We start from the raw sequence: 16,093 nt of genomic DNA, 5'->3' as shown, positions 1-16,093 counted from the left end.
AATTACTCCAAAATAACTTTTTGGTGCCCTACCCACTTTGACTCAGTGGTTAGAGCATCAGCCCATGTACTGAAGGGTTATGGGTTCAATTCTGGTCAAGGGCACATACCTCAGTTCCAGGCTCGATCCCCAGCCCCAGTCATGGTGTGTGAAGGAGACAACCAATTGATGTCTCTGTCTGTCTGCCTCTCTCTCTCCTTCCCCCTCTCCCTTCCCCTCCCTGAAAAGCAATGGAAAAAATATCCCTGGGTGAGGATTAAAAAATAATAACTTTTTGGTGTTTACACTTGGGGATGTCTTAAACTTTCAGTAAGAGAAATGCCTGTTGGGTGCCTGTCAGGAGATGAGACTCTTCCATCTCCTGGTGACACTGGCAAACAGCCAGCTCACTGTTGTCTCCAACATGAAGCTCTCTCAACAGAGGTGATCTCTGATCCCCGGGGTGCTCCTGGCAGCAGGTGCAGTGAGCCTGCCCCTGTGTGGGACAGCATCCAGCCAGGCCACCTCACTTCACATCTGGGATTTAGTCAACCAAGAACAGAAGGAAAACTCAGGGAAAATAATTTCTTTCGCGTTGAATTGATTCTGTCCCATAAGAAAGGTACGATTCAGCAACGAAAGTAGCCAAAACTAAGATCTCCAGAACCCCGTGAAGCAGAAAATGACCTGGTTTAAACTATGCCAACGGTCAAGGCAGGTCCCTTGGAGGCCGCCTGCACCCTGGGCCGGGCCTGGGTGTTTAAGCCTGCTGACACTCTCTCACCGCAGGAGGCCCATCTGACCAAGCCCTGCCTGGTGGTCTGAGGGGCCCTGAGAGCAGCCGGCATCCGGAAGGCATGTTCTGGTTTGAAGCTGGAGCAGTTCAAGTCCTGCTGGTAATGACAGTCCTGCAACTGGGCCAGGTGGATAGGGAGCATGGGGCCATGAAGGGCCAGAAGGAAGCCAGGGTCTTGGGGTTTCTGAATGAGTTTGGAAAAGGGGAAGATAATTTAGGGTTGGCTCAAACGGCTCTCTAATCAGGTGGGCAGGGCCAAGGGTGACTGGGGTGAGACCTGCGACTCTATGGATGGCCCACTGTTGCCCTCCTCATTTTCAAATGTTTCTTCCCATACTGACTTTTTTGCTGAATGAGACCTTTCCTGTTCCCTGAAAGTTGCCTCGTTTGTTTTCAGTTCTTTTGTTGGCCTATGGAACTCTTTTCCACTTGACACTACTCTTGTCTGCCTGCCATTGCTGCCTGGGCCCCTCCACTGGGCAGCGTGAGGGTGGGATGAGCATGGCACTGGCTGTGCCTTGACCCCTCACTAGGGTCCTGCGTGGGTAACCAGCTTCCTCAGGTACTCAGTCTGGCCTCAAGCCTGGCTTAGTGCCTCTGAGTAGCTCACAACCCTGATGTCACAGCAAAGAAACTGAAAGATAAATGACCCAAATTGTGGCTTCCTGAAATAGCAAAGAACTGTCAGGGGTCAGGAGGGCTACACTCTTGCCTTCTAATAGATCTAAAGTCATTCTACCCAGCTGCACACTATACAATTAACAGTTTGAAAAGAGCACATCCTATCACTTCAGAGCCCAGTCTGGCCAAAGACCATGCATGCCTCATGGACCCAAGAGCGTGGCACCCATAGGCCTGCTGGGAGACTTACCTTGGACTGGGGGCCGAGGGCGCGGATGGAAGGGACGGCGATGAGGGCGAAGCGCTCATACAGGTACTCATTGGAGGAGCTTCCTTTCAGGAGGGCGAAAGGGATGAGGTAGAGCTCCCCCTCCAGAACTAGGACCAGCTGCCGGTGCCGGCCCACAGGGCCACTGGAGTGCATCAGGCCCTGCAGAGCAAGCACAGAGGGCTGACACGGGGCCTGGCAGGGCCTGAGCTTGCACACACCAGGCCAACCCTGAGCAGGGACTGAAATACGCCTGGAGGAACAGGCACATCTGAAGGTCCACACAGTCACGTGGGTGATGGGTTAGGTGCTGCTCACAGAAGCATCACCATGTGGGGGCTCTACTGATCTCACAGGCCCTGAGGAGGAGGTTAGAGGACAGTCACTTCAAGTCCACAGGGGAAGGTGGGAGATAGGTCACCAGTTACAAAGGAGACGTCTCACAAAGTCAGGACCAGCCCCAGCAGATCCAGATATTTCTATAGGAGTCAGGGAACTAATGCAAAGGGCAATTATCCCAGAAAGAGCTCTGTAAGTCATGGGCCACCGCAGGGGATGCACTGAAGCAGGGAATGACTGCTCTCAAAACAGGCAGTGAGAACTCAACCAGAGTGGGACGTGTCGTCCATCTCTGTGGACAAGAGGCTAGAAAACCACAGTGCAAAGAGACAGTTTGGGAACTAGGATGACATCCCCTGGAGAAGAGAGTTCTGGATTCTGGGACTTTTCGTGACCTCTGGACCGCTGTGCTGCTCCTCTGAGAAGAGGATGGCCCTTTGGCCTGGGGCTCTGCAGTGCTGTCAGGGGGATGTGACCCCCATCACTCCTGAAGGCCTGTCTCGAGGATCTGAGGGAGGAGTACATGAAGACCCTGAGCAGACAGACAGACACTCCCTCATTCCCATTCTCTACAGATGCATTTCTTTCCAAAAGAATTGCTTGTGAAGACCAAGGCCATATGAATCTTGACAAAAGAAGAAACAACTGGGAACACTGGACTCGGTGAGCTGAGCGTGAATAAAGAGATGAAGCGGAGGCTGCTGCCTGTCCCTGGCTCTGCAGGAGTCACAGCCAGGATCCCCTCACCCCTAACCCTGTCTGTCAACCAACTGGAGCACCCCCTAGGGAGAAACGAATGTGCATGCCTAGTCCACTGAGGTGTTGCTGGGGGCGCTTGGCTGAGGGTGGCAGAAGGCACTCGCTAACCCAAAGTGACACATGCCTGGCAGGACATTCAGTTTGTACAAACACCCTGTGGCCTTTTCTTTTTTTAAAATTCTAGATGTATCTAAATAAAGCAAAAAATAAAAATTATTAGGCCAGTTTGCTTCTTGCTTGCTTTAAGAGCTATTTTCCAAGAAGGGATTTTAAAAAATCATTGTAGGATCCAGGAAGAAAGAAATGGGGTGTCACAGTGCCCCCAGTTCTGTCCATGGTAAGTTTCTGGGTTGGCACAGGGAGGTGGGGAGGCCTGGGTACCCACAGCCCTGCTTCACACCATCTGTCAGCTCCCAGGTCCGGTGTCCCCACTATGGGCCACATTGAGCCCCCTGCCTGGTGTGGCAGGTGGAAGTTGCTCTGGGAGGCTGTGCCTTGCACTGCTGCAGTGTTCCTAGTGGACCTGGAAGCTGAGCTGGAGCAGCCTGGTTGATGATGTCCTGACCTCAGTGATGGGTCAGCAACTATGACAGTGACACCTGCTCACTGCTCAGCGAGAGCCCTACTGTGGGCAACATGGGAACTCAGGCCACCTGCCATATGCAACACCAAACCTATCCTCAGCTGATCTAGAGTCACCAGGGGTTGTTAGACAAGGTGCCAACCCCACCTCTGCAGGACCCAAATCCCAATTAAGTTTCTGTCAGGTATCATCCCACAGGCAACTGACCTCCCCAGGACAAGTCCCCAGTCATGACAACACCTACACATGTGAATCGAGGACAAATCAAGGAGTGATGGGTAAGGTAAGAGGTATAACACGGAGGCTGACAGCTTGCGTCACGGCATGAGACTATGCGTGGTAATTCAGACCCAGAGACGCACACTGAGAAGGGACAAGGAGACTTGCCAGGACTTGGTGAAATGAGTAATGGAGAGGAAAGGGAGAAGTCCCTGAAATCCTAGCCTGGGAGAGTGGGAGACTTTTCTCTGAACTGCATGTCCCAATTTGTAGATTTGGGTCCTCCTGAGACAGTACCTCGTAGCTGCCACTGAGATAGCACATGCATATAGCCCTGGGTGAGGCCCTCAATGGGACCCCTGTCCAGGCAGTGAGGCAGCAGGTGGGTGACAGCAGCACTGGCCTGTGGGCAGAAGGTCACACGGCACAATGACAGCACGTTAAAAGGCAGTGGGAAAACCGATCAAGCGTGTTGGAAAGGATGCCCTGGAAACCGTCTCTGAATTTTGCCTCCAGGATATATGAGCATTGCCCTTATACAGAAAGATGAGCTATAATCCAATGTGAACTTGAAAAAGAAAATAAAGTGATATCTCTATCCAAATTCCTATCACCTGTTAGATGAAAAAGGAGAGACAATTTAAGAAAATGCTACTCTGCACCTCCACGCGTCAGTCTAGAAAGGGTATTTGCTGGCTTCTTAAGTCCTGGGTTTGGAAGATAAAAGGGCTCAGCATCACCCCTGCACCTGCAGCTAACAGAGTCTAACAAATTCCAGCAAACACTCACACTCTCTGACCTCTGAAGTTTCTACAAATGGATCTTTTGAAGTAGAACAAGACAAGGAGGCCAGGTATACTACAATCTGTTCCCCCAGGGAGCACCCCTTCATCACCAACGGGCTGGGACCCTGCCCATCACAGAGTGAGTCCAGGCAGCGAATAGCACTGGAGAGCTGGCTGAGGGCCAGCGGGATGGGAAGGGGAGGGACGAGTGCCCGGCAATGAGCAGACAGGTTCGGCTAAGGCCCCATCTTTGCAGAGGGGAGAGGGTGGTTCTTTACACGGGGTGGGTGGTGGGCACCCTGGAGATGGCTCTGGCTGGCTGTTATTAGTTTATAGCCTCAGCTTCTGATGCCCCATCAACACCTGCTCTGCAATACACTGGACTCCTGCAGCCAGTTCTCCTGTCAGGTGAGCAGGTGCTGAGCTTTCTCATTGGAGGGCCCCCAAGGGGTGCGGGCGAAGAGGCTCTCCTGCCAGTGACCTAGGTCGGGGAGTGGGGTGGGGGTGGGGGGTGTACACATCTAGGGAAGCCCAGAACATGGTCCTTCTGTGACTTGCAGTCTTCACGTGGCAATAACCTTTCCACAGCTTTGTCTGCATGGAAGCCAGGGCCTGTACAACCTGTGCACTCTGCAGGCCTCCTGTCCCCACGGGCACCTGGACTCCCTAGGTCAGCACCAGCTCTCCCACCTACACTGAGAGGGTGGCCTGTTGTTTGCCTAGCAACTCTAGATTGGCTCGGGCCTGGCCAACATCTCCGTTATCCAGTGGGCTGAACCATGAGCCACACCTCGAATGTTTGTCCTTTCTTGGGCACACACCCTCAGCCAGAGAGAACCACAGAGTGTTTCTTATATCTCGCAGTTACTCTTTTACCACAGGGAATAAGCCTTCATGTTAAGTTTTACCTGATTGACCTACTGAGTGGTTTCTGTCTCCTGACTGGACCCTACTGTCTGTCTAGCTGGGTTTGAGGGGATGGAAAGCCTTCTCCACTGACCAGAAGGAAAGGCACAATCCGCGAGAGGCCTTCACCATGGGATAGGGTCGGTCTGCTACGTGAGGAGCTCTAGGGGACCTGGAATCGCTAGATCGTGGGGCATGTGCTGAGGGTTGGGGATAGTGTGGTGGTTCTGAGCACTTGGACAAGACACTAAACTCCCTGAGCCTCAGTTTCCAAACCCAAAGACACTCATCTCCATTGCCTCACAGGCCTGTGGGACAGTGCCGGCTGCAGCAGGGTGTGGGGCGCGTTCCTGGCACCCAGTGGGCACTTGGTACATACTGGCCAAGTGTGAATTCACAAATGTATTCTCTCCTTTTGGCCTCAATTGTTTTCCAGAATAGCTCATTCTCTTTCCCTCTGGTGTTTATAAACACTCATGTGGATAAAACATGTAAATGGCCTCTCTGGAGGATCCAGCTTCAAATTTTAACCTAGGAACTGGAAGACCAATGTCACTGCCATCCTCACCTTCATCACCATCATCATCATCATCCAGAGCTACTCCTGAGTGTCCATGACATGTCACACGTGTGAGATCTGCTACCAACCAACTGCCCTGAAGTCAAATATCTGAGTCTGCAGTTCTCCCAGGCAGCCCCCACTGTCCCGAATGTTTGCATAGGTGGCGAATTCTGATTTGATTGCCATTTTAGTCCGTGGGGATCTCCCATGTAAACTCATGGTGACTAGGAGGCCTGAACTGTTTAGAAATGTGATGCCGCATGTGTCCTGACTTCTGGCTTAGGAACTACGTGCTCCATGCACATCACCAGGGTTCAGACAGCCATCTGTATGACACGATATATCGTGCCCACTGCTCACACCAACTGGCTTGATCCACAGACATCTGGGGACATTGTCCTCTCCACCTGCTCATATGCCCTGGTGCTGTGGAAACCCTTTAGCCTCCCCCTTCTCACAGGAGAACCCTCAGAGTGTCACAGCATCACAGGACAGAGAAATGAATATCCCTGATCATTGTGGGGGCAGGAAAGAAAACTGGGTCTGTGAGCTTTTGGGTAGATCGGATTTGGGATAAAATGGATTTGATTGTCTATAACAAAGATTCAAACAGCAAAGAACTGCTGAGAATCTGGATACCCCAGATCCATGTACAGGGCCTAAGGATTTTTCCCTGACTCATATTTTTGATTGAATTAATCAAAAAGAACTTCTAAGGTAAAGGAACCTTTTCTGTGATGCTTTAGAAGAATCTTGGCGTCATGGATGGATGGATACAGTTTCAGCACATATCACATGCAGTAAGTAGTCCAAGAATCCCAAAGGATGCCTGAAACTACATATAGTACCGAACCCTATATATTTTGTTTTTCCTATATATACGTGCCCATGATAAAGTTTAATTTATAAATTAGGCACAGCAAGATATGAATAATAACTAATAATAAAATAGAGCAATTACAACAATATACTGTAATATGAGTTAAGTGAATGTGGTATTAAGCAAAATAAGGGCTTCGTGAGCACAGACACTGCAATAACACAGTCGATATGACAACCAGACAGTTACTATGTGACTAATAGTGGGCAGCATATATAGGGTAGAATTATTGGACAAATGGATAATTCACATCCTGGGAGGGAGAGTGTGAGATTTCATCATGATACTAAGAATGGTGTGCAATTTAAAACTTATAAATTGTTTATTTCTAGAATTTTTCACTTAATATTTTCAGACCATGGTTGACTATAGGTAACTGAAACTGCAGAAAGCAAAAGCACTGATAAGGGGGAGACTACTGTACCTGTTGTAAGGAACCCTCAAACCATGACTAAAATCTACCAAGATGCCCCAGCTGGTTTGGCTCAGTAGTTACAGCATCGGCCCTCAGACTGAAGGGTCCCAGGTTTAATTCTGGCCAAGGGAACGTACCTTGGTTGCAGGCTCGATCCCCAGCCCCAGTCGGGGTGCATGCAATCAATGTGTCTCTCTCACATCAATGTTTTTCTCTCTCTCTCTCTCTGCCCCCCGCTTCCCCTTCCACTCTCTCTGAAAAGCAATGGAAAAAATATCCTCGGGTGAGGATTAAAAATAAACAAATTAATTAAATAAAATAGAATCTACCAGGATTATAGACACTGTATTCCAACCAGAAATGCAAAAATAAAAATTCACTTCCACTCAACTGTATTCTTTGCCAACCAAACAACAAAGCACTGGCTTGCCTGCAAAACCTAAGAAGGAGAGGGGTGAGGAATCTGGGTTCTGGTGAATCATTACCAATGGCCAGCAAGAGTCAGAAGGGCCTGCCTCCATCCAGGGACCAACTTCAGCCAAATCAGCCAAAGGGGCTGCTCACGCTGCAGGAGCCTTTGTGCAATAGGGGCCCTCTCTCCTTCTTGGCTGACCTTATCAAAATGGGCCCATGCACCCTGAATGGCAGGGGTGCCCCAGTTTACCCAGAACCTGCCAGGTAAGGCTGAGATGGCTGCTGTTGAACATCAGCTTGGATAGAGCCAGAACCCAGATGACTCTCACCCAGTAGCACTGACCTAGGTGAGAAAACCATTTACCTTGTGGGAACTTGCTGGTTGGTTGGGGAGCGCTCACCATTGGTTCCAGTGGACAGATAGCTTGCGAGAAACTGCTTCCATTTTTCCCCCTAATCAGCTGTGGAAATGCCTCTGTCCTTGGGTGATGTTTGTCCTCACTTGAATATTACTACAGATGTCTCAATCAGAAATCAATTAGATAGCCTGGCGGTGGGGCTGCTAGCCCCAAGCATGCCGGTCTCAAGGGCCTAATCTTCCACTCCACACCACGGAGGCTGGCTGGTTGTTTCCATGGACAAACATTCCCTGGCTGTCTCCAAACCCTCCAATCTATTTAGAAAATAGGCATCTGAATGGTCAGTCTCGTCTCCTGGGGCATCTGTTCAAGAGTAAGCTGGTTATTACATTACTTGATTTTGTAAGAGTCCTTTCCCCCAGAGCAGTAATTATTACAGTCATGACCCAGCCAAAGCCAAGCTCTCCTCATGTCTGCACCCTTGGCAGAGCCAGAGCTCTGCCTCACATTCTTAGATGAGAGGTTGGGGTGAATTCCCAGAGCTCCAGTGTTTAGGAAGGCAGTTTACCAACCTAACCAGCACAATCAGCAAGTTTTAAGCAGGTTTTGGGGGTTCTGAAATAGGTAACTCCACTTCAACAGGCAGCCTCATTTGTCAAGACCAGAGATGGACAAGCAGCACTTTTCTTTCTGATCAAAATCTTGCACTCTGGCTACCTGTCCTATAGCCTTGGCTTTTCAGACAGTACATATAGGAAACAGGGAACTGAAATGGCAATAGCAATAAGGATAATAAAGACTAGAAGAAACACTAACTCCAAGGATCCCGAAAGTCCCCAAATCTGGAACTTTAAGGAGTAATATAAGGAATTTCCTATTCTAAATCTGGTTCCTTGATTAAATCAGCTTTCGGCTTTGGATGAAGCGCCATCTGCAAACTGAGGGGGTGATTTGGGATCAGAGTGAATGAGCAGCTTCCCCTAGAGCAGCCCTGTGCAGCTTCATCACATCTGTCAGCGCGTGGTCTGAGTGATCCCACTGCTAGGACAAGAGTGGTCTGGGGTCTGACCTTTCACAAAAGCAGGGAAGTCCAGGCTCAGTGGCATGGGTTACTATCCTTCACTCTAATTTGATTAAAAGTAAATGCCACAGACATAAACAGGGTCCCAGTCCCTTTTACACTAGACACTTGCAACTTTTCTTTGGTACCATTTTCTCCTTTGGGTATCAGACAGGATTTGACTTAATGACTGGTGATGGCTCATGTGCCATCAGATATAACTGGGCCCTCCTTAAAGAGAACTGGACATGCTCACCCCATCCTGACAGCAAAGGACAGTGTAGTTCCAGGAAAGAGCCACGGTGGCATTTCCCTTAAGCCAAATTAAATCAAACACTGGTGCAAGCCTAGGGTAAAATATTATTCTGTTCCACTTTTCATATTGTTTGACCTAGTCCCTTAGCAGCAGGACTGCGGCTAAACAAAGGTAGTTGTTCAAGTAATTACAAGGCCCATGTGAAGAGGCTAATCGTTTTAGTCTTAAAGTGTCACTGATTCATAATCTTGGACTTTCGGTTTTGACTTATATTTTCAATGACAATGTGGAGGAGGATCTGGCTCAGTCTGGAGCTACCAGCACGCGAGTGGCTGACGGTGTCGTGTCGCCCTCTAGTGGCCTCCAGAGCAGGTGGATGTGCCTGCCATGGGAAGCCTGAGGATGACCCAGGCCTCCTCCTCTAGGTGGGCAGCCCCACTGAGGAGGAGCTAATGGACCTCCCCAGGCTCATCGCCTCTGACTCTGACCCACCCCACCTGAACGGAACCGTGCCAATGAATGATTGAATGACTGGGTGAAAGGGGAAGGAAATCCTGATTAGAGCCCAACTTTTCAGCTAAGTGTTTTTAGTGAAGCACAGTGGATCACTTTAGGAGTCCAGGAAAAGCACTTGCTCTGATCATTTACTTCAATTGTCTCTGAGAGGTTTCATTCTGTGTCACATTTGAAGCAGACAAACTCCTCCATTGTATTCAAACACTTCAGTCACAAAAGAGAACAGCTGTAAATATCAGAAACTAAGGATGTGCAACGAGATGCCTCACCTCAAGATTATTCTGCAACCCTGTCACAGAGGCTCACACAATGTAGCTCCTGGATGCACAGGGTGCCACTGTTGCCTTTAGTATTCTGTGACTCGTTTCTGGGGCAGGGCTTTACCCTTCTTTAGTTAACTTTATAAAGATGATTTCCATCAATGTCCTAACTTATTCAAGGCTCGAATCCATAAATGTTCCCTTTCCTAGCACCTCTGCAGGAACACGTTATGTCTAGACACAAGCTACCACTAATCTCATTAGCATAGTTTTATTTTTTAAGTCACGGGGGAAAGTCCTCAGGGAGAAAATCTGTCTGAAAAAACACAGTGCAGACTTTATAGACTCACAGAATCCTTTTCAAGGATGACTCCCAGCACTGCAGCAGCTCCTCTCAGGTAGAAACACTATGGTGGGGAGGGAAGGACTGTCTCTCCCTCCCCAGCTGCTGCTTTGCAATGCTCTCCACCTATAGGATTTCTGCCTCAGGTGCAGAGCCCCTTCCCAGTCATGGGGCAGCATCAGCCACTGAAACAATGCTCAGCTGTGGGTCAACTGCAGGCATGTTGGCTGGACTTGTGATCCTACCGTGGAATATGCCAGAAACTTGGCACTGTGCATTGGCAGGGTTGAGGGGCTCACCAGATTCAAAGCTGCTCAAGAACAGGCCCAGCCCTTTCCTTCTGCTTCATAACCTCTCAGAAAGTACCCAGGTGCCACACAAGAGGGGCCACAGAAAATTCTATTAGCTGGTTTCTGCCATGGGTCTTCTGCTTTCTATGCCAGACTAGACCCAAAAAGCAAATGCAGCTTTGGAACATGTAGCATAAACTTTGCTGAGTGCCAACATGTACCAGGCCATGCCAGCTGCTAGGGACAGAGAACTGAGGGGGCATCCTTGCCTTGAGGGAGTGAGGTGGGCAGCAAGGGAGAGAATGAGAGGCATGCCAAGAGCTAAGTCCTGAGTCTAAGTATCAGGTGCCATGAAAGACATCAGGAACATATGGGGCCCAGGGATAGGAAGGGATGAAGGCTGTGGGGTATGGGGAGAAGAGGGCAAGGAAGGCTTCAAAGTGGAGAGGACACCAGAGCTGGGCCAGAGAAAGGCAAAGAGCTCACCAGCTCCAGACAGCCTGAACCTCTGAGTACACACTGAAGTGACCCATGGTATAGGCCAACAGTCACAGCCTGTCTCCATCTTTGCCCTCTGCTCTACCCAGTCCCACTGAGTCAACACTCATGGAGCAAATAATGTGGGACCTGAAAGCAAAAGAGAAAATGCAAAGGGACTCACTGCCCCAGTGAATGAAATGATGGAGGGTCCCAATAGCCTTCAGAGGAGCTGCAGGATCATTGCGAAATGCAGGGGTCAGGGCTGGTAGTAAGTCACTGAAATGGTGTGCATGATGGTTTATGGCAGAAAAGGAAAGTTGAAAAATCAGCCTAAAGGTACATGTGTGTGTTTCTTTCCTGAGGTACAGCACATAAATCAGGCTGTTACAAGGGCATCTGAGACACTCTGAGCGTTCTCTGCATCTTGGTCCTCTCAGTAAAAGGAGGACACTGAGAGGTAATAATTCTAAGAAGGAAAGGATGGCTGAGTGCGTTGCAGGGAAGGAGAGGACAGAGCTGGGCTGCTGGCTGTGCTGATGTGACTGGAGGCTCCAGGTACGGGAAGCCTTGGCTCCCAGCAGCTACCACTGGCCAGGTGCACGCTTGCTGCTGCCACTGCCCTGCATGCTTTTCACATTCACCTGATCCCATCCCTGCTCTAACCTGACATGTTCAGCAGCAGCATCTTCATTTTCTAATGAGGACAGAAGTACTCAAGGACGGGAGCCTGGCCAAGGTCACCCAGCCAGGAATGGGCAGTGCCAGACTCGAGTCCATCCTACAGGCTCCCAAAGGCTCTGTGCTTTCCCCACCCCCATCTCCCTAAGGCTCGTTGCCTGCTCCCTGAGAGCGGATCACTCACGCCCCTCCCCACCTGAGGCTGGGGCAGCCTCCACTTGCTGCAGGTACCCTGCGCTTTCCCAGGAGCCTGTTATGGACTGAATGGTTGTGTCCTCCCAAATTCATATGTTGAGACCCTAACTCCCAGTGTGATGGTATTTGGAGGTGGGGACTTCGGGTGTTATTTGGTTTAGATGAGTTCATGACGGCAGGAACCCCATAATATTAGCGCGCTTGTAAGAGTGCTCTCCCCCTCCCCCCCACCATGTGAGGACATAATGAGAAGGTGGCTGTCTGAAGCCAGAGAGCCCTCACCAAAAACTGGCCATGCTGGCATCCTGATCTGAGACTTCCAGCCTCCAGAGCCATGAGAGATCGGTGTCTGCTGTTTAAGCTGTCCAGTCCATGGTGTTTGCTGCAGCAGCCAGAGCAGACTAATACACATGTACAAAAGCATCTAATAGGCTCAATATTCAGGTTCATAAGGAACCCCGAGCCCTCAGCACCCCACCGTTAGAGAGCCCTGTCTGAACTGGAAAATGATGTGCAAAGACCAAGGCCACAGAAACCTGGCAGCCGCTGCTCTCAACTACCTCGAGAAATTGCAGTGCAAGAGTATCTTAGATGTTAGACTCTGACGGAGTCAGCGACTCCTGACGATGGCACAAGCTGAGGGCTCTGTTCTCACCAGAAAACACAGACCTGGCTTAAAGTTGCTCAGGCAAGACCCTCAAATGAGAGGTGGGGCTGTGGGAAGGACCCCCAGCAGGGTGTAGCAAGCCACATACACGTCCCCCATCACGTCTACTCGGGTGGTTCCTACTGACAACTGCTGGGGTGCCCTGTGCCTTCCTGAGCCTTCCAATGTCTGAGGAAGCTGGGAAGGGAACATCATTCATTTTGCACCTGAGATAATGGAGGCCGAATTTACCAGGCCAGTAAGAAGCGGAGCTAGGGCTTGAACCCAGGTCTGCTGGATTGGAAGCTCAGGGCCTTGTCTAAATGAGCAGCCAACTTTCAAAAGCTGGCTGAGAAGCTGGACAGAGAAGACTGGTGTTCTGGAAAACCTCCACGTGGGCAGTGAGCAGTAAATGATGCATTCTGAAGCCTTGTAGCCCCAGGGGGCACTTACCCCTTCCATGGGTGCTATGAGCAGGTCGTACAGGGCACGAAGCGGGGGCCTGGCGAATGAACTCTGCCTCCTGGGAAGAGAGGAGGTCCCATCCTTGGTGGGTGACATGGAGTTGCTGACCAAGCTCGTCATGCTCTGGCAGCTCCTGGGGAGAGAAGGGCCAGGGATTAAGCAGGGCACAGGCAGGGCTGGCAGGGACTCACCACTCACCCCTCAATACTCCAGCTCCTGGAAGAGGCAGGTGGAGGCTGCACAGCAGGGCCAGGCCCAGCTCCCTCCCAGCTTCACCCCTTCTCCTCCCTCCTTTTCAGGTAATTTTCACAGAACAGTGAGCACTGACAGAAACTGCAGGGTAAACCAGCTGTACACAACAGCTTACATTTCTATGGAGTTTTCCTGAATAATAAAATGTCGCAAAGTGCTGTTCACAGGATATAATTACATCCTTGTGTGGCATGACTGTGCAGGCAAACATGAGGACCATTAGAATCAGCAGCAGCCACCACACAGACAGGGAGGACAGTGCCCCAAGGCCAACTAATCTGTAGGCAGGAGGCTCAGACAAGACAAGGAGCATGTTGGCCCCAACCTCTCAGCCTCAGGTCAGTCACTGGGCAGCCACATGAGCCCAGCATGGCTCCAGGCCCTGAGGCCCCATCCCATCAGGTGAGACATTGGGAACAGCTGACCGGGCAGCATCTGTAGAGCGGGTCAGCTCTAGCATGGCTGCAGGGCTTTGTTTTGCTTTTTAATTTATGTTCCAATGTTTGCAGGAAATGTTATGTTAATACAGACGGTACTTTTGATCCCAAAGACCCCATTTCACACTCCCGACAGAGGATGAGGACATTTGTTGCTTCATTTAGAAAATGATTCCTTAGCACCAGCTACCTGCAGGGCGCTACCACAGGCCCTGGGGACCTGCAAAGGACAAACCACACAGGTGAGCAGAAGAGGCAGCAGGAGAGGAAACAAACCCATTTCCAATCTGGACCTGCCCCACAGCCTGGCTGGTGTGGCCCCAGGACAGTCTCTGATAAGGTTTCTGCATGGCTAGTGGACAGTCATCAGTCTTTAACTTTGATCAGGACACTCGGCACAGTTTTGGGGTTTCTGCTGAGTACTCAAGGACCTTTAAGGATAGAGACCGGCTCTCATACCAGACACACTGCCAAGCTTTGGTAAGTATCCTGGGCTGCTAGTAGTGGCAACTCCTTGGTTGTTACCTAAGAAAAAAACAGAAGGCAGCTTTCCCTCCAGGGCGAGGCCAGGATCCACGACCTTCAGATGGAATGATTTAAAAGATTCGGTTGTGTTTTCCAGGTTTGGCTTTAACCCTCTGGTCTTCCCCAATCCTGCTTGGTGTTCTCAGCAATGTCCCCCTTGACCTAAATCTAGGGTTATGAAAAGCCAGCTGTGAGCCCTCTCAGTACACCCCCCACCCTGATCGCTGCCAGGGAAGAAAGTGCCAAGGACTTGGGGGGCCTGAGAGCTGCTCCAGTCCACTCCTCTGTCTCTCTCACTCAGGAAATACATAATTACAAGTGACTGAGGCTGAGGCCTGTCTTTGCCATCAGAGCCAGTGAAGCACAGATAACCCTGGAGTGACATTCCGAGGCTGGCTTAATTCCACAGAACACACTGCAAAGAGCAATGCTCCCCTGAAGGGGAGAGAAGCAGACTGCTCTCCACAGGGGATGTTCTGGTGTGACACACAGTGTCTGTGTGTGCGCTTACATCTCTAGACGAATCACAGCCTAGAGAGCCAGCAGGATGGGACAGGAGCAGGACCACTCAGTGCTCTCCCTTGTGCACCTCTCATTTCACTCCCTAGAAGTGTGTCTGCCTGGATTGTGGGCTTGTAACCTCACTCACAGACCTGAGTCTGGTTAACCCTCGCTGCCTCAGCCCAAAGGGGAAATGCAGCCCACAGGCAAGGAGTGTGGGGACTGGAGAGCATGACTGCAAAGCATCCAGAACCTGAAAGGCGGTGGGAGTCTTAGCTGATGGGGGAGTGAGTAGGACAGAGGTCTGGGTGGGAGGGCAGAGAAGCACTGGGGACTCAAGTGCAAGTGTGGATGGCAGTGGTGTCTTTTTATTGAGCCCCATGAAGTGCCCAAGGCATCTAAAAGGGCCCAAGAACACTAACCCATTCCACATGCAATGCTGCCCATGATGTGCCAGGCACACAAGTCTATAGATGGGAACCAAGGCACAGACCCTGACCAGCAGCTGGTCAGTCAGAGCAGAAGGAGGGCTTCCTGGAGAGACCATTTGATATGGGCACAAGGGATGATCTGGAGTTATCCTGCCTGTGGACAACAAGGAAAAGGCCATTCCCAAACCCAGAGAACATGGGAAAAGGCATAGACATTGGGATTGGAGACTGGGGTGCCTGGGGCCATAAGTGTTGGGGCAAGTGGACAGAGGGATGGGGCTGCAGGCTGGAGGGGTAACTGGGCCAAGTTCACCAGCCTGAACAGAAGTTCTTCCTCCAGGCCAATTCCTTCCTAGGGATTCCTTCCTAAGGCTGACTGCAACATACGCCCATCCCTGAGAACTTTCCAACAGGTCTTACAGGGCTGTGCAAAGCATCCACCATCAGGCCATGTGACACCCAACCTCACTCCTGGCCAGTTTCTGTTAAGAAGCCAGATGTCTTTGACCAGAGCTGGTGAACATGAGGTAGATCAAAGCATTTGCTTACCCTGCAGAGGTTTCCTAGGACAACCCTTCTGGGTATCTGTATATTTCTAGCCAGTGTAGATTCGTCAAGAGCTCTCCTCTGGGGGTGGGCAGGGTACCCCAGGGCATGTAAACCTGCTCATGGAGGCCAAGTGGTCATGTTCAAGCCTCAGCAGAGCCACCCTGCCTGTGGCACCTGACTTTGTCCTGTTCTCTCCCAGGCTGTCAAGCCCCTGGTGCCCCACCTACATTTGCTGACTTCTGCTTCCAGATGATGCATGAACTCTGGCTCTCAGCCTACTACCCTGGGCCCTCTTGAGGCCTTGCAGGTCAGAGATGAACTGTC

At 50.7% G+C, this 16,093-nt stretch overlaps 1 protein-coding gene across 6 annotated transcripts in view; it reads right to left on the bottom strand.

The window, feature by feature from the left end:
- The window catches only part of TTC28 (tetratricopeptide repeat domain 28), a 463,353-nt gene that overhangs the window by 19,919 nt on the left and 427,341 nt on the right, over positions 1-16,093 (bottom strand). For all 6 annotated transcript variants that reach the window (XM_087828508.1, XM_087828509.1, XM_016198630.2 and 3 more), the window contains 2 exons: positions 13,063-13,207; positions 1,647-1,826 (listed from right to left, as the gene is read on the bottom strand). In XM_087828508.1, coding sequence (XP_087684634.1) covers positions 1,647-1,826; positions 13,063-13,207 — 325 coding nt within the window. The remainder of the gene's footprint in view (positions 1-1,646; positions 1,827-13,062; positions 13,208-16,093) is intronic.

The sequence above is a fragment of the Miniopterus natalensis genome, chromosome 20 (genome assembly GCF_054644295.1).
Source record: "Miniopterus natalensis isolate mMinNat1 chromosome 20, mMinNat1.hap1, whole genome shotgun sequence".
In the NCBI taxonomy this organism is placed as follows: Eukaryota; Metazoa; Chordata; class Mammalia; order Chiroptera; family Miniopteridae; genus Miniopterus; species Miniopterus natalensis.
Note: the sequence above shows the minus strand (reverse complement) of the source record. Positions and strands in the feature narration are given on the sequence as shown.